A 24,073-nucleotide genomic window follows, 5' to 3' on the forward strand; every position below is an offset into this window, starting at 1 on the left:
GTAACACTTTAGAATAATAGTCCTTTAGTTAGTTAATATTAATGTTAGTTAATTCATTAATTAACATGAACAAACAATGAACAATACATTTATTACTGTATTTATTCATCTTTGTTCATGTTAGTAAATGCAAATACAGTTTTTCATTTTTAGTTCATGCTAATGCAGAGTGCATTAACCAATGTTAACTAGCACAACTTTTGATTTAATTAATGCATTAGTAAATGTTGAAATGAACATCAACTAAGATTAATAAATGCTGTAGAAGGATTGTTCTTGCTTAGATCATGTTAACTAAAGTAGTTAACTAATATTAACTAATGGACCGTTATTCAAAAGTGTTACCGATTAAGTTTATCATCACTTGATTATAAGGGTTTCATTGCTTTTCATAAAACTGTGAACTGATTCTATGTATTCTTTTTTCTTCCCTTTTAGCAATTTGCAAACAGGACAAAGACAGCCTTAAGGAAACTGAAGAAAAGCTGTTCTCTGCATTTCCAAGAGACAAGACTATACCTCCCTAGACTAGTGTTGTGTTTGTACTAAACCCAGAGCAGCCCTGAATGAATCGTCAGAATGACCCTGCTCATATTCTAAAACTATAGACTGCATTTAAAAAGCTTTGCACAGGCTGTTTAATGCTGATCATGTACTGCGTGTCTTTACACAAAAACTACATGATGTAAATAGCCTAGAAATGAAAAACACAGGAACTCATAGTGAGTCCAGCTGCAATATCATGATGAAATCATTGTGATGTTGTCATAATGATTATTAATTTTGATTGATCTAAAGTTTTTTGAGGGGAGCATCTCATATTCTGGTCTGTGATAAACATAACTATACTTTGAGATTTTGTTGTGCAAGGTAAACCTCACACACTCACACCCAAACATTCATATGTGTTAACATACATGGAAAAATAAACCACTGTTTCAAAATGTGTGTGTTTTCTGCATGAGTGTGTGTAATGTCCATTATAGAACAAAATGTCAAGCATCATCAAGTTTTTAACATTATTTGACTCATTAATTGAATAAAATAGAAAATCTTGAGGGAAGCGGCGGATAATTAATCTTTATTACTCAGGTTTTGTCTTCACAACTAAACCACTCTATTCCAAGAGAAAGACAGAATTGAAAACTGAAATAAAATGTGTATCTTGAGCTGAGATTGATTCAGAGGATTTTTATTATATATATATATATAATGTATGTGTGTACATGTATATATTATACTTAAGGAGCTCATTAATTAAACACAATTTGGAACTCATGTCAACAATTTTTTTGTGTTGTGTCATAAATTGTGTCTTAATTTGATTAATAATTATTACACAAATAGTATTTTAAAATTACATTTCAAAATATTTTATTTTACTCTTTAATTTACTATTAATTTATTCTTCATTTTTGTCTATTCTGTATTATTCCACCCTTGATATTACATATTCTTCTTGCTATTATTAACCTATTGTTGTTCAGTTATTTATTATGGTATTATACATATTATACATATAATTTTATGCTATTATAAATCTATTATATCACATACCGGTATGTTATTGTACCGTTGTACTCGCTTTTCATATTATTCACTTTACTTTAAGTTGTACTTTTTAATATAACATATCACTTTTACTATATTTCTACTGTGAACTGTATCAGTGCATATTTTCATTTTCACTGAATCCATAAAGCCTCATCAGTTACATGTGTTATTATTTGTTCATCTTCATCTGTAGGCTATAGTGCTATCAAAATGAAAAGCAGACTACAAGTGTGTTACTTTTTTATTTGTATTTACTAGTTTTATTCAATTTTCTCAACGATAGTAAATTATTAGTGTTTAAAGATGTATTATTTAGATTTTATCCAAGTATTTCAAAGGAAATGAGCTGTGTTCTGACCTGAGACACAAGAAAGAGAGAGAAAAAAGAAAGAAAAATGTTGGGATTGAACACAGAGAAAGCAATAAAACAACTACATTTAATCTAATGTACATTCAAATTACATTACATGCATGTGTCACAGTCATACTAAATTAACATTAGAATTGTAAACCGAAAAAATCAACGAAATCAACAAGTGAGACAAAAGTTAGCTTTCACAATTCCTTACGAAAATTAATAATTTTCCAAACCTAACTAAATAAGGAGGCAAAGTTTTTTTTTAACTGCACGTAGATCACAAACCTCTGAAATCGGTTGATAAATGTGAAAGTTATCTGTAGCTAACGCCTTAGCCAACACTTGTGATGCTGATCGCCCGACACTCATTTTAAAACTTTTAATCTTAAAACTGCATCTTAGACAACTAACGTTATGCTAACTGAATCATAACATAATCGTTTTCACATGTAAAAGTACATGTAAAAACAATTATGTTATGATTCAGTTATAAAATATGTAACGTTAATGTTAACTTACGTTTATGTATATTAGAAAACTCGTTCTAATTCATTCCCACTCTTCTTCGGTGGTAACTTAACCCAACTCTGTGCTTCCTGTAATGAGAGCTGTCAATCAAGGTACAAGGATGTCCCTGTGTGAAAGTGACCAATCATAAGAGGGTCAGTGCCCTCCTTGGTTTCCGCCCCCAAATTGTCAAATGTCATGTAGACTCGAGGGAGCAGAAATCAGCTGAGCGAGCAGAAATCCACTGCGCGAGCAAAACAGCACTTCGTGAGCAGAAGCCCGCTGCGCGCGAGCAGGTTCCCTTTCATAGGTCACTTCGATGCTGCGGTGACGTCACCACGTATGGGAACACCTTCGGTGTGACGAATGTCTGAAGCCCTATACCATCCCGCCAATCTTATTGGCCAAATAGCGCGTGGCACCGCCCAGCATGCGTAAGCATATATATACCTGGTGCCGCGCGCCATTTACCTCAGATTTCATTCCTTCAGTACGAAGCAAATCTTCTGTGCCCTATTATCTCACGTTCTCAGCGATCATCTACGAGCAGTATACTCCTCTCCGCGGACGCGATGAGTCAACGAAAGGTAGGAGCCGTATGATGGGTTATCATGAGGAGGCACTTATGAGAGGTTCGTTGCAGCCTCTCTACAGGTTCTCTCCTTGATAGCCTATGGCTACAGTAAAATATGCATACACTTCCCCTGTGCACTAACGCCAATAGGAAGTATCCGCGCTCTGGAGTGTATTTCTTAAGTCGCCTCGCGTCTAACCCCCATCGTTTCGCTTCTGCGGTCGCCGAGGCCCCGCACGAGGTGTTGGTTAGGGGCGATATGTGCGGCTTGACTATGAATACAGTGATGCACTGGAGTTCCATGTGCTCGCTCTCCCCCACTCGAGCGCGTTAATCAACAGTTTTGCTCTTCAAATGGTGGATTACGGCTCACACAGCCGCCGCGTTTTCGCTAGCGGCTTGGCCCGATGTTATCTTGTTGGATTGAATCCTGCCTGTGATGGCCGAGGACGTGGCCACACCAAAAGGGGCAGTAACTGAGAACCCATGCACACATGCATCCCTCTTTCTGGGTTGTTTACACAATTATTTTAGATTATGTTTAGTATTTCATGACACATTTGTTACAGATACCTTGGTTACAGATCACGCTATTCGCATATTTCATAATAATGACAGACACAGATTTAGTTTACGTTCATTGTTTTATTTTCAAATTTGTTTTCTGCCATAAATTTCTAGTTTGGGTGCACACTTTCTAGTTGTTACTGGCATGTTAACATTTATTTCTTTTGAGTTTAAGTTCTTACGTGGAAAGAGTGGAGGGTTGGTGCTGTCTGGGACGTAGCGCTTCGGTGGAGGTCCGTTCCGATAAAGGACCGGCTGGCGTCAGTGGCTGCCATTTTGTTCTGTTGGATTAAACCATGTTGCTAATTAGCTGGGGGTGCCAGATTAATTATATCTGTTTATTTGGTTATTATAATTCTATGTATATTTTGTTGAGTATGATTCTTTGGCTATATTACTTTGTGGATGACCCATTTATTCATGTTTCTGAATTTATTACTTTATTTATTTGAATTGTGTTAGGTAATGTTGGTGTTATTCCCTGTGTATGTGTAATGGACTAGTCCTTTGTGTATATAAGTTCCCCATGTGTGTCATTTGAGAGGTCATGTTTCTTTTTGTCTAGTTTGGTTTTGATTACTGTTAAGTTTGGTTCTGTTCAGTTGACCCTGTTTTTGGGCCTAGACCTGACTTTATTTTGTTCAGTTTTCAAGTAATTTAATTTGTAATTTTGTTTGGCATTTAATAAATCATTTTCTTGTTTTTGGAAATCCTGCATTCTCTGTCCTTGACTGCTTGGTCCCTCACACTGCCGTGGATACGCTTCAGGATTATATACAACGAAACGCAGCGAGTTTGACGCACACGCTTTTCTTCATGTTAATATGCCAGGGACTATGCCCTTCACTGAGAGTGCTGTTAGACTGCTAATGCACATCTACCCTCTCACTGCAGTCCCCATACTCTAACTTTGACTGTCTCGCAGCAAGGGCACCTCGAGCGTCATTGAACTGAGCTATCATTCGCGCGCCCCCTCAGACACTGCACAATCCAGTCTTCAGAGTTTGAGGGACGGCGCGGAGGCTGGCAAAGATGGCCAGCGTATGACGGTTAACACAGCCGCCGCGTTCTCGCTAGCGGCGTGGCCCGATGTTTATCTTGTTGGATTAAATCCTGCCGTGGATACGCTTCAGGATTATACACAACGAAACGCAGCGAATGTGACGCATGCGTTTTTCCTTCATGTTTGCTTAGGACTGTGCCCGCCTCCAGAGAGTGCTGTTGGACTGCTAATGCACATCTAAGCCTCTCACTGCAGTTTCCACACTCTAACATTTGACTGTCTCGCAGCAAAGGCTCCTCGAGCGTCATTTAACTGAGCTATCATTCGCGCGCCCCCTCAGACACTCTGCACAATCCAGTCTTCAGAGTTTGAGGGACGGCGCGGAGGCTGGCAAAGATGGCCAGCGTATGACGGTTCACACAGCCGCCGCGTTCTCGCTAGCGGCGTGGCCCGATGTTTATCTTGTTGGATTAAATCCTGCCGTGGATACGCTTAGGGATTATACACAACGAAACGCAGCGAGTTTGATGCATGCGTTTCCTTCATGTTCTCTAACATTGACTGTCTCGCAGCAAAGGCACCTCGAGCGTCATTGAACGGAGCTATCATTCGCGCGCCCCCTCAGACACTCTGCACAATCCAGCCTTCAGAGTTTGAGGGACGGCGCGGAGGCTGGCAAAGATGGCCAGTGTATGACGGCTCGCACATCTGCCGCGTTCTCGCTAGCAGCGTGGCCCAATGTTTATCTTGTTGGATTAAATCCTGCCGTGGATACGCTTCAGGATTATACACAACGAAACGCAGCGAGTTTGATGCATGCGTTTCCTTCATGTTCTCTAACATTGACTGTCTCGCAGCAAAGGCACCTCGAGCGTCATTGAACGGAGCTATCATTCGCGCGCCCCCTCAGACACTCTGCACAATCCAGCCTTCAGAGTTTGAGGGACGGCGCGGAGGCTGGCAAAGATGGCCAGTGTATGACGGCTCACACAACTGCCGCGTTCTCGCTAGCAGCGTGGCCCAATGTTTATCTTGTTGGATTAAATCCTGCCGTGGATACGCTTCAGGATTATACACAACGAAACGCAGCGAGTTTGCCGCATGCGTTTTCCTTAATGCTTGCCAGGAACTGTGCCCTCCACCAGAGAGTGCTGTCGGATTGCTATGCACATCTAACCCTCTCACTGCAGTCCCCACATTCTACATTGTTTGCCTCGCAGCAAACGGTGCTTCGAGCAGCATTGGATTGAGCTGTAATGCCAAACGTTCCCTCAGACACTCTGCGCAATCCAGCTTTCAGAATTCGAGGGGCGATTCAAGGGTCCTGCACAGACGACCCATTTATGACGGCTCGCACAGCCGCCGTTTTTCGCTAGCGGCAAAGCCCGATGTTCAATCTGTTGGCCTAATTCCTGCCGTGGACACGTTTCAGGATTATACACAACGAGACGCAACGGCTCTTATACATACACTTCCCCTGTGAACGAACGCCACGAGCTTTTCGTGCCCGGTTATTTTAACATTTATGACAGCGTTGCAGGAAGCGGAAATTTTGAGACCGCTAGTATGGTCTCGGCCATGTGTGAACGCTTGCCCGACATTTCTCTATGGGTGTTACGCACGATTTGTCATGGATACACCATTCAGTTTCAATAAGGCCCGCCTCCTTTCCGCAGAATTCTTTCCATGGTGGCGAAGCCGATGGAAATAGTGGTGCTGCGACAGGAGATGTCAACTCTGCTGAGCAAAGGGGCTATAGAGGAAGTACACCCCTCTCAGATGGAGGCGGGGTTTTTTACAGCCGTCATTTTGTGGTTAAAAAAAAAAAAAAAAAAAAAAAAACACTGACGGATTACGACCCATTCTGGATTTACACCATCTGAATCTTGCACTCAGGAAGTTCCTCAGATTCGCTTTAGAGAGCAAAGCGTATCAGTATTTCTCAAAGTGCATGGATGGATCTCTGGCCCCGTTGCGGCCCCAGGGCGTTCGTGTTTGAACTATTTTAGGCGATTAGCTGGTGTTTAGCGCAATCGCAGACTCAAGCACACTCTCATGGGGATCTTGTGCTGAATCATTTAACAGCCTGGGCTTACGTATGGAATGTTTCACCCCGTTGTCTCCGCATCGGATGATTTCGGTGACACAGCGATGTGTGATGTCGCTAAAAATATGTATGTCAACCGAATTCTCCTGACTGAATTCTCCTGACCGGAGTCCGGCTGGGGATTTGCGCTTCCCGAGAGACTGTCACGACGGATGCGTCTTTGACCGACTGGGGAGCTGTTTGTCAAGGGAGTTGGCACATAAACAGGTTGAAATTACTGGCTGTTTTTCTGGCTCTCCAGTATTTCTCGAATCTGCTGATCGGCCGTCATGTGCTGCTCAGATCAGACAACACAGCGGTTGTGTCATACCTGAATCATCAGAGAGGATTATTCTCTCGCCCCCTGTGCAGGCTGGCGAAACATGTTCTTTGTTTTCAGAACTAAATTCTATCGATCCGAGCTGTTCATGTCCCCGGACGTTGGACTTTGGAGCGAATTTGCTATCCAGGCAGACTCTGGAGCAAGCGGAGTGGGGATTGCACCCCCAAACGGTGAGTCTCCTATGGCAGATTTTCGGGGAAGCGAAGTGGAATTGTTTGCGGCAAACACGACTACGCATTACCCGCTTTGGTTCTCCCTATGCCCTCCAGCACCCCTGGGCTTGGATGCATTAGCCCACAACTGGCCCAGGACCAGTTTGTATGCGTTTTTCCCCCAATCTGTCTGATTTCGGCGGTATTATGCAGAATACGGGTGGACAGGGTGGAACAGCTGCTGCTGGTGGCTCCGCGGTGGCACACACACAGCCGTGGTTTGTGGATCTGATCAATCTGTTAGCGGGCTCTCCATGGGAGATTCCCCTCAGACAGGATTTATTATCACAAGCACAGGGACTGATTTGGCACCCGAGGCCAGATCTATGGAATCTGTGGGCGTGGCCTCTGAGCGGAGTGAGTTCATATGTCCCGGTCTTTCTGCTGAAACTACCGAGACTATACTGAATTCTAGAGCAGCTTCTACGAGACGCTTATATGCTTTCAAGTGGAGACTGTTTACGGCCTGGTGTGAAACTCATAATATGGATCCAGTTTACTGCCCAGTGGCGTCAGTACTGGAGTTCCTTCAGGAACGTTTTTCGGATGGAGTGACACCAGCTACCCTAAGGTTTACGTGGCAGCCATTCAGCTTACCACGAATATATAAATGGTGCCTCGTTCATACAGGGTGCGCGACGGCTGAGGCCTTTCCGCCACGTGCGGGTCCCTTCATGGGTTTTTCCATTGTGTTGCATGGTTTATCAGGGCATCTGTTTGAGCCCTTGGAATTGTTCCGGATAAATCCTGACTTTTATAGCACAGAGAGGATTATTCTCTCGCCCCCTGTGCAGGCTGGCGAAACATGTTCTTTGTTTTCAGAACTAAATTCTATCGATCCGAGCTGTTCATGTCCCCGGACGTTGGACTTTGGAGCGAATTTGCTATCCAGGCAGACTCTGGAGCAAGCGGAGTGGGGATTGCACCCCCAAACGGTGAGTCTCCTATGGCAGATTTTCGGGGAAGCGAAGTGGAATTGTTTGCGGCAAACACGACTACGCATTACCCGCTTTGGTTCTCCCTATGCCCTCCAGCACCCCTGGGCTTGGATGCATTAGCCCACAACTGGCCCAGGACCAGTTTGTATGCGTTTTTCCCCCAATCTGTCTGATTTCGGCGGTATTATGCAGAATACGGGTGGACAGGGTGGAACAGCTGCTGCTGGTGGCTCCGCGGTGGCACACACACAGCCGTGGTTTGTGGATCTGATCAATCTGTTAGCGGGCTCTCCATGGGAGATTCCCCTCAGACAGGATTTATTATCACAAGCACAGGGACTGATTTGGCACCCGAGGCCAGATCTATGGAATCTGTGGGCGTGGCCTCTGAGCGGAGTGAGTTCATATGTCCCGGTCTTTCTGCTGAAACTACCGAGACTATACTGAATTCTAGAGCAGCTTCTACGAGACGCTTATATGCTTTCAAGTGGAGACTGTTTACGGCCTGGTGTGAAACTCATAATATGGATCCAGTTTACTGCCCAGTGGCGTCAGTACTGGAGTTCCTTCAGGAACGTTTTTCGGATGGAGTGACACCAGCTACCCTAAGGTTTACGTGGCAGCCATTCAGCTTACCACGAATATATAAATGGTGCCTCGTTCATACAGGGTGCGCGACGGCTGAGGCCTTTCCGCCACGTGCGGGTCCCTTCATGGGTTTTTCCATTGTGTTGCATGGTTTATCAGGGCATCTGTTTGAGCCCTTGGAATTGTTCCGGATAAATCCTGACTTTTATAGCACAGACTCTGTGGAAGTGTTGTTGCGACCAAGGCCTAATTATGTCCCTAGGTCGCATCTATCCCTTTCGCTTTCAGCAGGTGGTCCTGGAGGCTTTTTCTCCTGCTGCGGCGGAGTCTGGGGATCTAAGTCTTTGCCCTGTGAGAGCGTTAAAGACTTATGTGGATCGTACTGCCCCATGGCGTGAGTCTGACCAGCTGTTTGTCTGTTTTGGACATAAGAATAAGGCCATGCAGTTACGAAACAGCGCATGTCCCATTGGCTGGTGCAGGCTATTTCCTTGGCCTATGAGGCGCGCGGGCTCGCTTCGCCCTTAGGAGTAAAAGGTCATTCCACGAGAGCAGTGGCTTCTTCTCAAGCCTTTCTCAGTGGATCTTCTATGGATGATATCTGTGCTGTGGCAGGCTGGTCCTCACCGAGCACTTTAATCAGGTCTTACAGTCTGGATGTGAGGATGGCTCCTGGCTCCCGGGTTCTCTCCGCTTGACCAGATGCTTCCTTGGATCCAAGCTATCAGGTACGTCAGGCGTGATGGTATAGCGTTCCCATACGTGGTGATGTCACCGCAGCATCGAAGTGACCTATGAAAGGGAACATCTCGGTTACGTATGTAACCTTGGTTCCCTGAATAGGGAACGAGATGCTGCGGTTCTGGCCGTGCCGTACCTTGATAGCTTTCTTCTTCGTCATGAAATCTGAGGTAAATGGCGCGCGGCACCAGGTATATATATGCTTACGCATGCTGGGCGGTGCCACGCGCTATTTGGCCAATAAGATTGGCGGGATGGTATAGGGCTTCAGACATTCGTCACACCGAAGGTGTTCCCATACGTGGTGACGTCACCGCAGCATCTCGTTCCCTATTCAGGGAACCAAGGTTACATACGTAACCGAGATGATTTCACTGTACAAGCAGAGTTAACCTATGAGAGTATGCCAGGCGCTCGCTCGCAGCTACCTGTACAGAGCATCACAGTCCCGCCCACAGCCCGAGAGAGCTTTGGTGCCGGAGGTAAATTTCCCATTCATTTCTCCCATTGACTTTCGGAAAAATCCGTATCTAAAGAGTTTTAGAGCATGTCTGAGGATAACCAGCTACGGCTGAACTCATAAGCATATAACATATCATTTTGAGTGAAAAAATTAAGAGTAAATCCAAAAAAAGTCAAAGGTACAAGACTGTGTACATATTTTCATTTCGAGCGCAGGAACTACTCATCCCATAAACCACCGCGCCTCATTGAATTCGACTGAAGCCACAACCGCGAACGAGCCTTTTGAGCGACTTCCAAACATTCTTTTACTGTCTATGCTTCCAAATCTGATAACGGCCGCTCGCGCGAACTTTTTCCTCCAGTGAATTTTTATATAGTGATGCAGTATATATAGATATTTATATAGATATTTTATATAGTGTGCAGTAATAGCAATTCTTTCAGTATTAATCGTGTAAATAAATAGTGTTTTATATAGGTATTGTGTATTGATTTTTATATTTATCATCGTGTAATTTATATTGTGTGCGTGTGTGAAAGTGGTTAACATGGTGCAGTGCTTTGTACCTGACTGCAATCACCGCTCAGCCGTCTACACATGTCGTTGCCATTACACAAATGTTCAGTAAATGCACAAAAAGGCATGCCTAGGCTAAATATTGTTTTGACAGTGGCATTATAAAATGCTTGATATGACTCGTACCATATGAAGGCTACATTAGCCTTGCTAAAGTGGACGATAATGCTAACGTTACCAACCTCCCTGCAAAACTCTCATGGCAGCCAAGGAGATCATGATTGCACTGATAAGTCTACCGTGCAAAAACGCAACACAGGATTTATTTTATTTTATTTTTTTATTAATGATCTTCGGTCTTCACGGACCTTCGCGGGGTTTAACCAGACAGTTACACGAGGTCCACCAATCAGATGCATCACTGTAGGATTGTGGGATTGTTCAGGATTGTGGGTAATGAAGTACTTAGCCAAGACGTCGCGAATAAAAGGCATTTATATCAAAACAAGGTTAGTGCCCCATGATCCTTTTGCGTTTATATGAGCATATACTATCGCTTAGTACAGCCGTAGCTGGTTTTAAGTCTACCATGTATGGTTACGTTTTTATGGCTTATACCCCAAATGTCAATGCAGAAATTGCATTGAATTTTTACTTCCGGCACCAGCTGTGGGCGGGACTGTGATGCTCTATACCTCTCGGTTGTTGAATTTGTGCGCGAGTACTTTTATCATGCCAGCTGAAGGTTCATTTTTGCGCGTGTGAAATAACATAATGTGCTCGTGAGTATGTCTTACACGCTCATAACTTTTGAATAAAATATAACGCCATATCCTACAGTGATCATTCTGTGCACCTGCTTCAAGTCGAACGCTAATGCTCCTCCATGTGAAAGGAGGAGCAGGTGATGGAGATTTACTGCTGATTACACAACCGGCTTTACTGACAAGATAAATTAAATATCGCGTGTGATTTATCGTGCAGCCCAACTGTCTAAAATATAAAGTATTGGAAAATAAACCAAACTAACAAGACACGTGTTAACAGGATATCGGCCTACTCGGACTACATAATGCTTGCAGAAAATATCATAATACACAAAGGGAATGTTTCTGTCATCCACTAACAAAATATTTATGGCTAATTACCTGAAATCATTGGGGATTTGTCTGCTGACGCTGGTTATCCATCTTCACACACCTGCCACAGAAGCCACGAGTAGCATTGGAGTGACGTCAACTCCCCCTTGAACTGATTGGCTAGAGGCGCAGCTGTCAATCTAGAACTTACGGGCCAATGAAGCCATCTCGGTTACGTATGTAACCTTGGTTCCCTTTCATAGGTCACTTCGATGCTGCAGTGACGTCACCACGTATGGGAACACCTTCGGTGTGACGAATGTCTGAAGCCCTATACCATCCCGCCAATCTTATTGGCCAAATAGCGCGTGGCACCGCCCAGCATGCGTAAGCATATATATACCTGGTGCCGCGCGCCATTTACCTCAGATTTCATGACGAAGAAGAAAGCTATCAAGGTACGGCACGGCCAGAACCGCAGCATCTCGTTCCCTATTCAGGGAACCAAGGTTACATACGTAACCGAGATGTTCCCTTTCATAGGTCACTTCGATGCTGCGGTGACGTCACCACGTATGGGAACGCTATACCATCACGCCTGACGTACCTGATAGCTTGGATCCAAGGAAGCATCTGGTCAAGCGGAGAGAACCCGGGAGCCAGGAGCCATCCTCACATCCAGACTGTAAGACCTGATAAAAGTGCTCGGTGAGGACCAGCCTGCCGCAGCACAGATATCATCCATAGAAGATCCACTGAGAAAGGCTTGAGAAGAAGCCACTGCTCTCGTGGAATGACCTTTTACTCCTAAGGGCGAAGCGAGCCCGCGCGCCTCATAGGCCAAGGAAATAGCCTGCACCAGCCAATGGGACATGCGCTGTTTCGTAACTGCATGGCCTTATTCTTATGTCCAAAACAGACAAACAGCTGGTCAGACTCACGCCATGGGGCAGTACGATCCACATAAGTCTTTAACGCTCTCACAGGGCAAAGACTTAGATCCCCAGACTCTGCCGCAGCAGGAGAAAAAGCCTCCAGGACCACCTGCTGAAAGCGAAAGGGATAGATGCGACCTAGGGACATAATTAGGCCTTGGTCGCAACAACACTTCCACAGAGTCTGTGCTATAAAAGTCAGGATTTATCCGGAACAATTCCAAGGGCTCAAACAGATGCCCTGATAAACCATGCAACACAATGGAAAAACCCATGAAGGGACCCGCACGGGGCGGAAAGGCCTCAGCCGTCGCGCACCCTGTATGAACGAGAAACAGTGGATGACGGCCCACTGAGGCACCATTTATATATTCGTGGTAAGCTGAATGGCTGCCACGTAAACCTTAGGGTAGCTGGTGTCACTCCATCCGAAAAATGTTCCTGAAGGAACTCCAGTACTGACGCCACTGGGCAGTAAACTGGATCCATATTATGAGTTTCACACCAAGCCGTAAACAGTCTCCACTTGAAAGCATATAAGCGTCTCGTAGAAGCTGCTCTAGAATTCAGTATAGTCTCGGTAGTTTCAGCAGAAAGACTGGGACATATGAACTCACTCCGCTCAGAGGCCACGCCCACAGATTCCATAGATCTGGCCTCGGGTGCCAAATCAGTCCCCGTGCTTGTGATAATAAATCCTGTCTGAGGGGAATCTCCCATGGAGAGCCCGCTAACAGATTGATCAGATCCACAAACCACGGCTGTGTGTGTGCCACCGCGGAGCCACCAGCAGCAGCTGTTCCACCCTGTCCAGCCGTATTCTGCATAATACCGCCGAAATCAGACAGATTGGGGGAAAAACGCATACAAACTGGTCCTGGGCCAGTTGTGGGCTAATTCATCCAAGCCCAGGGGTGCTGGAGGGCATAGGGAGAACCAAAGCGGGTAATGCGTAGTCGTGTTTGCCGCAAACAATTCCACTTCGCTTCCCCGAAAATCTGCCATAGGAGACTCACCGTTTGGGGGTGCAATCCCCACTCCGCTTGCTCCAGAGTCTGCCTGGATAGCAAATTCGCTCCAAAGTCCAACGTCCGGGGACATGAACAGCTCGGATTGATAGAATTTAGTTCTGAAAACAAAGAACATGTTTCGCCAGCCTGCACAGGGGGCGAGAGAATAATCCTCTCTGATGATTCAGGTATGACACAACCGCTGTGTTGTCTGATCTGAGCAGCACATGACGGCCGATCAGCAGATTCGAGAAATACTGGAGAGCCAGAAAAACAGCCAGTAATTTCAACCTGTTTATGTGCCAACTCCCTTGACAAACAGCTCCCCAGTCGGTCAAAGACGCATCCGTCGTGACAGTCTCTCGGGAAGCGCAAATCCCCAGCCGACTCCGGTCAGGAGAATTCAGTCAGGAGAATTCGGTTGACATACATATTTTTAGCGACATCACACATCGCCGTGTCACCGGAATCGTCCGATGCGGAGACAACGGGGTGAAACATTCCATACGTAAGCCCAGGCTGTTAAATGATTCAGCACAAGATCCCCATGAGAGTGTGCTTGAGTCTGCGATTGCACTAAACACCAGCTAATCGCCTAAAATAGTTCAAACACGAATGCCCTGGGGCCGCAACGGGGCCAGAGATCCATCCATGCACTTTGAGAAATACTGATACGCTTTGCTCTCTAAAGCGAATCTGAGGAACTTCCTGAGTGCAAGATTCAGATGGTGTAAATCCAGAATGGGTCGTAATCCGTCAGTGTTTTTTTTTTTTACCACAAAATGACGGCTGTAAAAAACCCCGCCTCCATCTGAGAGGGGTGTACTTCCTCTATAGGCCCTTTGCTCAGCAGAGTTGACATCTCCTGTCGCAGCACCGCTATTTCCATCGGCTTCGCCACCGTGGAAAGAATTCTGCGGAAAGGAGGCGGGCCTTATTGAAACTGAATGGTGTATCCATGACAAATCGTGCGTAACACCCATTGAGAAATCCACGGCAGGAATTAGGCCAACAGATTGAACATCGGGCTTTGCCGCTAGCGAAAAACGGCGGCTGTGCGAGCCGTCATAAATGGGTCGTCTGTGCAGGACCCTTGAATCGCCCCTCGAATTCTGAAAGCTGGATTGCGCAGAGTGTCTGAGGGAACGTTTGGCATTACAGCTCAATCCAATGCTGCTCGAAGCACCGTTTGCTGCGAGGCAAACAATGTAGAATGTGGGGACTGCAGTGAGAGGGTAAGATGTGCATAGCAATCCAACAGCACTCTCTGGTGGATGGCACAGTCCCTGACAAGCATTAAGGAAAACGCATGCGTCAAACTCGCTGCGTTTCGTTGTGTATAATCCTGAAGCGTATCCACGGCAGGATTTAATCCAACAAGATAAACATTGGGCCACGCTGCTAGCGAGAACGCGGCAGCTGTGCGAGCCGTCATACACTGGCCATCTTTGCCAGCCTCCGCGCCGTCCCTCAAACTCTGAAGGCTGGATTGTGCAGAGTGTCTGAGGGGGCGCGCGAATGATAGCTCCGTTCAATGACGCTCGAGGTGCCTTTGCTGCGAGACAGTCAATGTTAGAGAACATGAAGGAAACGCATGCATCAAACTCGCTGCGTTTCGTTGTGTATAATCCTGAAGCGTATCCACGGCAGGATTTAATCCAACAAGATAAACATCGGGCCACGCCGCTAGCGAGAACGCGGCGGCTGTGTGAACCGTCATACGCTGGCCATCTTTGCCAGCCTCCGCGCTGTCCCTCAAACTCTGAAGACTGGATTGTGCAGAGTGTCTGAGGGGGCGCGCGAATGATAGCTCAGTTAAATGACGCTCGAGGAGCCTTTGCTGCGAGACAGTCAAATGTTAGAGTGTGGAAACTGCAGTGAGAGGCTTAGATGTGCATTAGCAGTCCAACAGCGCTCTCTGGAGGCGGGCACAGTCCTAAGCAAACATGAAGGAAAAACGCATGCGTCACATTCGCTGCGTTTCGTTGTGTATAACCCTGAAGCGTATCCACGGCAGGATTCAATCCAACAAGATAACATCGGGCCAAGCCGCTAGCAAAAATGCGGCGGCTGTGTGAGCCGTAATCCACCATTTGAAGAGCAAAACTGTTGATTAACGCGCTCGAGTGGGGGAGAGCGAGCACATGGAACTCCAGTGCATCACTGTATTCATAGTCAAGCCGCACATATCGCCCCTAACCAACACCTCGTGCGGGGCCTCGGCGACCGCAGAAGCGAAACGGTGGGGGTTAGACGCGAGGCGACTTAAGAAATACACTCCAGAGCGCGGATACTTCCTATTGGCATTAGTGCACAGGGGAAGTGTATGCATATTTTACTGTAGCCATAGGCTATCAAGGAGAGAACCTGTAGAGAGGCTGCAACGAACCTCTCATAAGTGCCTCCTCGTGATAACCCATCATACGGCTCCTACCTTTCGTTGACTCATCGCGTCCGCGGAGAGGAGTATACTGCTCGTAGAAGATCGCTGAGAACGCGAGATAATAGGGCACAGAAGATTCGCTTCGTACTGAAGGAATGAAATCTGAGGTAAATGGCGCGCGGCACCAGGTATATATATGCTTACGCATGCTGGGCGGTGCCACGCGCTATTTGGCCAATAAGATTGGCGGGATGGTATAGGGCTTCAGACATTCGTCACACCGAAGGTGTTCCCATACGTGGTGACGTCACCGCAGCATCGAAGTGACCTATGAAAGGGAACTACCCTGATTTACATGAAACTCAAACTGCAACTTTTAGAAACGCAAGCGCAGAACGTGGAAACAAGGGCAAAGGGGAAAAGACCACAAGCACACAAAAAAATTACATATGAGCAGGAAACCTGATTTTGTTTGCGATTTGGAAAATTTTGAATTCATGTTTCAGTTTTGTGTAATCCATAACTGCGCTGTTTGTTATTTAACAAAATTGCATTTGTTTTTCGGTTTTGTGCGTTATTATTTTACACGTATTTTTAAATATTTTATTTATGCTTATTATTTTTCGATCTGTGACTGCAATACATTTGGCGGGATTCTAATCCCATACACTGCTAATCTTACCATCTTTATTCAGGGAAAACATCAAGATTCTCTTCTGTCTGGACCATAGACTGTAAAAAAAGATGGACGACTCGCCTTCGCTCTCTTCCATTGGTCAAAACTGAAGCCGCCAGTGTCCCGATATGGCGCTGACATCTTGGATTTGCGCCTGCGCAGATAGCGATCTAGGGACCAGTTCTGCGCAGTAGCTATGCGCAGTAGCAAGCAGGAAGTAAAGCCTTAAAGCCGCGAAATCAACGGCCCCGCCCCTGTGCCCCGCCCTCACTCTCCCTCGCAGAATGCACATACCGTAATCTGCACTGTTTTGGAAGTGGAGTCCTGCTCTTGTGAACTCTGTCTGCTCCGTTCCACTCCAATCTCATTAAAATAAGGTAAATACAATCTCCTCAGTCCTCCGAAGATCATGAAAAAAGCCTGTTGACGCTTCAGTGCCTCCTCCAGAGAGCTGTCAATCACAGCTGTCAATCACGACGTCACACCACCGTTTTTAGAGCATTAAATAACTATCTAAAAAACAACTTATTTTAAAAACGAACACTTGAATTTACATTAGCGTGATACAAACTACAGTAAATGACAAAAAACAGCTTCGGAAAAAGATATTTGAAGGGTAATTTAATTGTTTAGTTGGTCTCGCGTCCCATTGAATAACATGGGGAGGCGGGGTTTATGACCTATACTAGGACCACTCACCAGGGGGTGATCGAGGGGGGGGGGGGGGGGTGTTCAGAAAATGATCTGAACTTGAGTTCCATACTGTATGACGTACATTGTGATGAGCAGATATTTGAGATGCCATAGTTTTAAAGAATTGACAGCCACGATCACTTGATTGCATGTAGCTCTGTGAATGTGATAACAAAATTAAATAAAAATGTCTTGCTCTTGTAGAATAATGTTCTAATGAAGAATGTTTTACTCTTATTGACAGTTGTTTTGTAATATCAGGAGAAATACAAAGATGTTAATATATAGAGGGGGCTGCTCAGTTTCTCACAAAAACATTTGCACAATTTAAATGAAAGACGTGGAGGCAAAAAACCACTGATGCATATTTTTTTTAGCAACGGCCTTTAGATCTAGCATTCTGCATGCTTTAAATCAGATACACGAACGAATAGCCTTTTTATTTAAATTAACAACAGAGAGAAAGTGAGAAACTGCATGTGTGAATAATGTTTGAGTGTCTCTTCAATAATCAAGCTGCAAGTTTAGTTAAATCAAAAACAGATACATTGTTGCTTTTTAGTTTTTCAGTATGCTATCCAAGCTATTTTATTAATGAATATTGCATTGATCTTGAAGTGTCTGTGGTAATGATTGTTTGTGAGTTGTGTGTGCAACCTAGCCAGTGAATTGGCCCTTACCACTGTAGTAAAAAATGGTCAGTCACATCCCTAATTGTTTGGAAGAAAGTATGCAAGATTCTAAGTTATTTTACAAATAATTTATATGTTTTCCAACTTGCAGGAATCAGTAAAGCCAACTCCGACTATAGTTTTTCATGAAGCTTCAAACCCCCTCCATGCAAAAAGAGCTAGCATCAATATGGAGGGTGTCAACATTGTGAGCGCAGAAATGGGTGTGATGGAGGCAATGGAGTGCCTCTTTGCTACTTATTTTATATTCAGTGTGGAATACCCCAAGCACATCACTCACATGATGAATTTTGTTGAGCAATACCTGTTTAAACTCTCCAGAAGCCAAAAAAAAAAAAAAAAAAACAGTCTGTCCCAGTGCTCAAAATGTATAATTAATTATCACAATACTTTGATATTTCATGAATAGTGCTAATGTAAATTTGTAAATATGAGGCGATCTGAATTTGAATCTGTAATTACAATTCTTTATGAGTGATATTAATGTAAATTTGTAGATTTGAAGTACATGATGTTCTGAAATGTTGATCTGAATTTGGATCTATGTATTCACATTCTTTATGAGTGGTATTAGTATGAATTTGTAGATTTGAAGTACTTCTATATCTGTATATTTCCATTGTGAGTTATATTAATATGGATTTGTAGTTTTGAGGTACTTGATGTTGTTCTAACCCTGATGGGAATTTAGATGAATCTGTATATTTGCATTATTTATTAGTGATAGATTAATGTAATTTTAAAATGGACTTATTTTGTAATATGTACCTGTATAAGTAGGTGAAACTCTATTTTCATTATTTATGAGATTTTTTAAAAGGTTGGTGTTTTAATGTTGATTTGTACATTTAAAGCCTTGAATATTTGAAATTACAGTAGCATTCTTTCAGTAATAGTAATTATTTTTGTTAGTATAAATAAATGACTAGTTCTATGCACTTTGGGTGTGCTTTTTTCAGTATTCATGGGTGACTTTTTTATGTGAATTACATTTTTACATTTTAGGGTCTTGATGTTTGTCAATTATATGAAATATTTAATCCGGAAAGGACAAAATAAATAATCATGAATGAACCCCTAAAAGGTTCCATATAGAACCTTTTTCCTGGTTACAAAGAACCCTAAAGGGTTCTTTTGATTAAACCCTTAAAAAGGGTTCTATATAGAACCTTTTAGGTGTTCCAAATACGTAGTGCCTGATAGAACCTTTTAAGGTTCTATATAGAACCTTTTCTTCTAAGAGTGTGGTTTAAATTTCACTGCTAGTAATCGACAGAACAAAAAAAATCAGTTAGGTCATTCTTACAAGCTGCCATCTTAGCTGAGTAACTTATATATATATATTGATGATATATATATATAGATATACAATGATTTAATAATTTTATCTGAAGAAGGGCTTGCTACACTAAATGTCCACCCTGTTACATTCTCATCTCAATAAGTGTTTTGAATGCACATTTATTGTTAATGTTTAAGTTTTCTAGAGAGCTATAATTGAAAAAAATGTAAACAAAAAGTTCATAAACAGGCAATATGGTTTGTTAACCATATTTTCAAACAGTTTCCACTGTAAATAAGAGTGAACATGTTATGCTTTATCAGTGAATCATTCTAAAACAATGAAAAAAAAATGCTTCTCGTAGATAGCTTGTCACCAAAAAGTATTCTACTTCCTCTTCCTGAGTCATGTGTTTAACCTACTTGCAATAAAAGCAGAGTAATTATTTTAAATTATTATTATTATTATTTTTTTTTTTTTGGTACACATCTATTGTGTTCTATATCATGGGCACACAAATTGCAATGAATAGGCTACTAGAAATGACCCATCTGCAGACAACAACTATGCTCATCTGTGATGATAACAAATGAAAAACAAGCCAGACGAAATGTAACTTAACAAATGTTGTCCAAAAAAAAAAACATCATTGGTCCTAAACATTTTTTTCCCTGATGTGAAATAAGACTTATAAGAGTTTTGTCGGATAAATATTCAGGCTGAGAGTTTCTTAATGAAACAGCACACTTTAAAAAAATAAAATAAAAAAAATTACACCTTGGTGAAGCAGCCAGCGTTCAAACAAACACCAGATGGCGCAACAATAACAAAACTACTAAATGAAGGGAAGATTAGCAAACTGTATATATCCAATAAACACTTCGCTTTCTGAGGGAATATATACAATTCATACGTAGGAACACTAAATGAATTGATTATGTATGCCGTGAACAGTTTAACACGTGACGGAGCAAAAGTAATTTCATGCCGCTATTTTGTAATCGTGTCGACGCGTTTATTATCTGACGCCACTTCCGGTCTAACCGCTGACGTTCCGGGCGCGGATTTTTGAAAACAAGAAGAATAAACCACCGTTTATATTCACTGCCATAAAACGGGTGAGTGATTTAAATGTTCTTCCAAACTACTAAAACAACATTTATTATACACATTTCACATATTGATATAAACATCACAATTATTTCGGTTTCAGCTGCCTAAGTTAGAAATGAAGAAAAAGACATCGCACTGAAGCGTTAACGTTACATCTGAACAAACAACAACAACAACTGTTCATTGATTGTCCGTTAAACATCGATATTAGTATATCTTGTGTATGAAATGCAAATATAAGAGTATTGTAATGTTATATAAGAGTAGCTGGTGTGTGATAACACGCAGTAAACACACCCTGAGTCTCGTGTAGTAACATTAATCGTGTTGTTGGGTTCGTTTTGCAGCTCAGTATGGCATCTATCAGAGATTATAACGTGGTGGAGCAGTTCAACAGCAGACTGGAGGAGATCAGGAGCACACTGCTGGATCAGGCCATGGGAGAAGTACTCAATGACCGGGTGACAGAGCTCTGTCAGGAACACAGACACTACATGAAGTCCGTCCTGGGTGAGAGATGTTTGTGGGGTTGAGTTCAATGTGCAAGTCTTATTTTTAATATACATTTTAACAAGACTGTCTGTTGGATAGAAAGCAAAGCGGGGCATTTAAGTATAATCATCTGCATTTAAAACTGATAGGGGACAAAAAAGGGATATATTTAACCACTGAAATATCATTTGGTCTGATTAAAAAACAAACTTTTTTTATTCATTTGTGTCCGTTTAAACTGATTCATTCTGATTCATTCAAAGTGCATTCAAATAATTTTACTTTTTTTAATTATTTTTTATAATTTATTTTTATTCACAGTTCTGTTTTTTATGGAAGCTTGTTTTTGCCACAGGATTAAAAATGTAAAAAAAAAAAAAAAAGGTAATTGCGACTTTTTGTCTTAAAATTTTAACTTTTTTTCTTTAAGAGTTGCAAGATGTAAAATCCTGACTTTTTTTTCTCTGAATTCTGAGGTTACGTCTTGCAAACCTTTTTTAATGCTATGGAATAACAAATAAAAAAAGATTTCAACTTTTGTCTCAAAATTCGTACTTTTCTGATTATTCTGAAAATTCTGATAGAAACTTAGAATTGTGAAATATGAATTCAGAATTGCAAAAAAAAAAGTTTGAATTGTGAAATAAAAGCCATAATTGTGAGAAAAATAGTAAGAATTCCCAGTTACCTTTTTTTATTATCTTATACGGTGGAGGAAACAAGCTTCTGTAATTTTTTATTTTGTATTGCAAGAAAAATTTATGTGTATATATATTTGAAGCTGCCCAGGAATTAATTAATTTCTTGCTTTCTGTCTGTCTTTCTTTCTACATAGGTACTTGTTTTAAGAAATGCAAGGAGGATGAAAACATGTTTGACATGATACAGACATTCAAAGAAGGTGAGAAGTTGATTCACTGGCACACTTGCTTGACATTTTTAATAACAGCAATGTCATATTGTGATTTGTCAGATGAATGACTTGCCAGGATATTTCATTTTTTTTACGGTTAGATTTGAAAGAGAAAACATCTTCACTGAAAGAGAAGAGTGCTGAACATCTTGAAGTGGTGTCAGAGATTGAAGACAAAGATCACCACAAAGCTCTCTTATTCCAGAGAATTGAGAAGCTCAAGAAGGATCAGACCAAAAACAGGGAATGTGTGTAGGCTTGTCTTTCCTCCCATAATGCTTTGTATTAATATGTAATGGATTACACTCAAAGTGAGGTAGAGAGAGCAGTCCGTTACAGATAAGTGATGTATAAACACTTTGAGAATCATTTCTACCAAATCATTGAAAAGACATACAAGGATGATTCATTTGTAAATTATTAACTATAAATATCTCTGAATTAAATGCTGGATTTCCAGAAAAGAAATAAAATATTAAGTTCTATGTATTCATATTTGTTCATTAATTTTGCCTCATGTATTCTTTTATTTTCTGCATTTGACTGTTAGGTGAGAGACAGACACAATGGACAGGTTTATTGTTGCTTTCTATTCAATCATTAATGCTTGTTTATTACATTTTTATAGTGATTCAGTCACAAAACAAAGCCAACAAGGACAGACTGAAGAAGCTGAACAAATGTAAAGACATCTTTCAGAAACACCTCAGTCTTGAGATCAGAAAAATCCAAGGTAAAGTCTTTGGGTTAAACTATAACATACATTAAAGTATGAATAATTTTTCCTCTTTTATATTATGCATTTGATAACTCATTTAAATAGTGAGGTACAAAAGTCTGAAACCACGTTGAAAATATGTGATTTTCTTTCATTTAAACCTTGAAATAATCAAAGTGTTTGGATTTTGAAAATGGTTTGGCACTATTTCTAGGTCTTGTCACTCAACTTGTTGCGCTGACTAAACAATTTAAGCATTTTTACTAGTGGTCACAAACTTGAGATAAGGTTTGCTTGTGTCATGAACATCTATGTTTATTTGCAGGTGAGAAGCTGCAGTTTGTCTTCAGGAACATCAGTCGTAAAGATCCAGACATGGTCCATATGTTCCTCCTACAGCTCGATGCAGAGGGCGTTTACCACAGTAAATACTCCTCTTCTGATCTGTTTATCATCTTTGAATTTTGTAAAAAACACTCGTTACCATAAAATAATTAAATTACACTTTTGAGGTTTTTCTTTGTGCATTTGAATTAAACCCACACATTGCATGTTTAAACTGATAATAAGAAATATTACGTTTATTATTTGATCGATAAATTAGTCATTATTCAAACAAAACTTAAACTACAGTTCAGTTTGTGGTCAGTAAGATTTTTTGATGTTTTTTTAAAAAAGTCTCACCAAGGCTGCATTTGATAAAAAAAATACAGTAAAACAGTAATAATGTAAAATATTCTTACAATTTAAAATAACTGTTTTTTTTTTTAAATTAGAATATATTGTGAAATTATATTTATCTGTTTGATGCAAAGCTGAATTTTCAGGATCATTCCTCCAGTCACATGATTCTTCAGAAATCATTCTAATATGCTGATTTGCTGCTCAAGAAACATTTCTCATCATTATCAGTGTTGAAATCAGTGGTGCTGCTTACTTAAAACTTAAAACTAAAATCTGTGGAAACCAAGATACTTTTCCTTTTTCAGGATTCTTTGATAAATACAGAGTTCAAAAAAACATAATTTATTTGAAATCACAATCTTTTGTAACTTTCTAAACGTCTTTCAATTTTGATCAGTTTAATACATCATTGCTCAATAAAACTTTTATTATTATTATTATGTTTTTAAAATCTTGCTGACCCCAAACTTTTGAATGACTGACCCAAGTGAAGTACTGAAGAACATGATCATATTTTCCCCTCAGTCATCTCCTGTGACCCTCCTCTGGAGAACATGACACATCTAGAGCGCAGACTGCAGGAGACAAACAACTTCTCTGCCTTCCTGGCAAACATCCGGAGAGAGTTTGTGGCACTTCACAGTGGTGTAAAGACAGCCTGACTGACGAACAAAAGCTAATTTTTTATTTCAGATCCATTTAAGACGGTCAGAGACCCAGACACCGTTTTTATAGATATTTAGCACATGTATTGAGCTTTTATTTTCCTAAACCATCAGTAATTACTTAATGTTTTACTTAATAATAAATTTCATCTTTGTCTTTTCATGTTCTTTGTACATTCACTGATTTGTAATTTTAGCAATAAACATTTATACAGGTCATAAAATAAACAAAACAAAAGTCTTAAAGTGCTTTGAAACTTTTCTGCATTGCATGTAAATTTCTTT

At 41.8% G+C, this 24,073-nt stretch overlaps 1 protein-coding gene across 1 annotated transcript; it reads left to right on the plus strand.

Moving 5' to 3' along the window:
- The first annotated feature begins 20,163 nt into the window (after positions 1–20,163).
- spc25 (SPC25 component of NDC80 kinetochore complex) lies at positions 20,164–24,034 on the plus strand. Its single transcript, XM_059562525.1, has 7 exons — positions 20,164–20,321; positions 20,664–20,826; positions 21,644–21,709; positions 21,823–21,969; positions 22,350–22,454; positions 22,765–22,863; positions 23,649–24,034. Exons 2-7 carry the CDS (start codon positions 20,670–20,672, stop codon positions 23,783–23,785), a joined length of 711 nt encoding a protein of 236 aa, XP_059418508.1. The 5' UTR covers positions 20,164–20,321; positions 20,664–20,669; the 3' UTR covers positions 23,786–24,034.
- The last annotated feature ends 39 nt before the right edge of the window (positions 24,035–24,073 follow it).

The sequence above is a fragment of the Carassius carassius genome, chromosome 11, assembly GCF_963082965.1.
Source record: "Carassius carassius chromosome 11, fCarCar2.1, whole genome shotgun sequence".
NCBI lineage: Eukaryota > Metazoa > Chordata > Actinopteri > Cypriniformes > Cyprinidae > Carassius > Carassius carassius.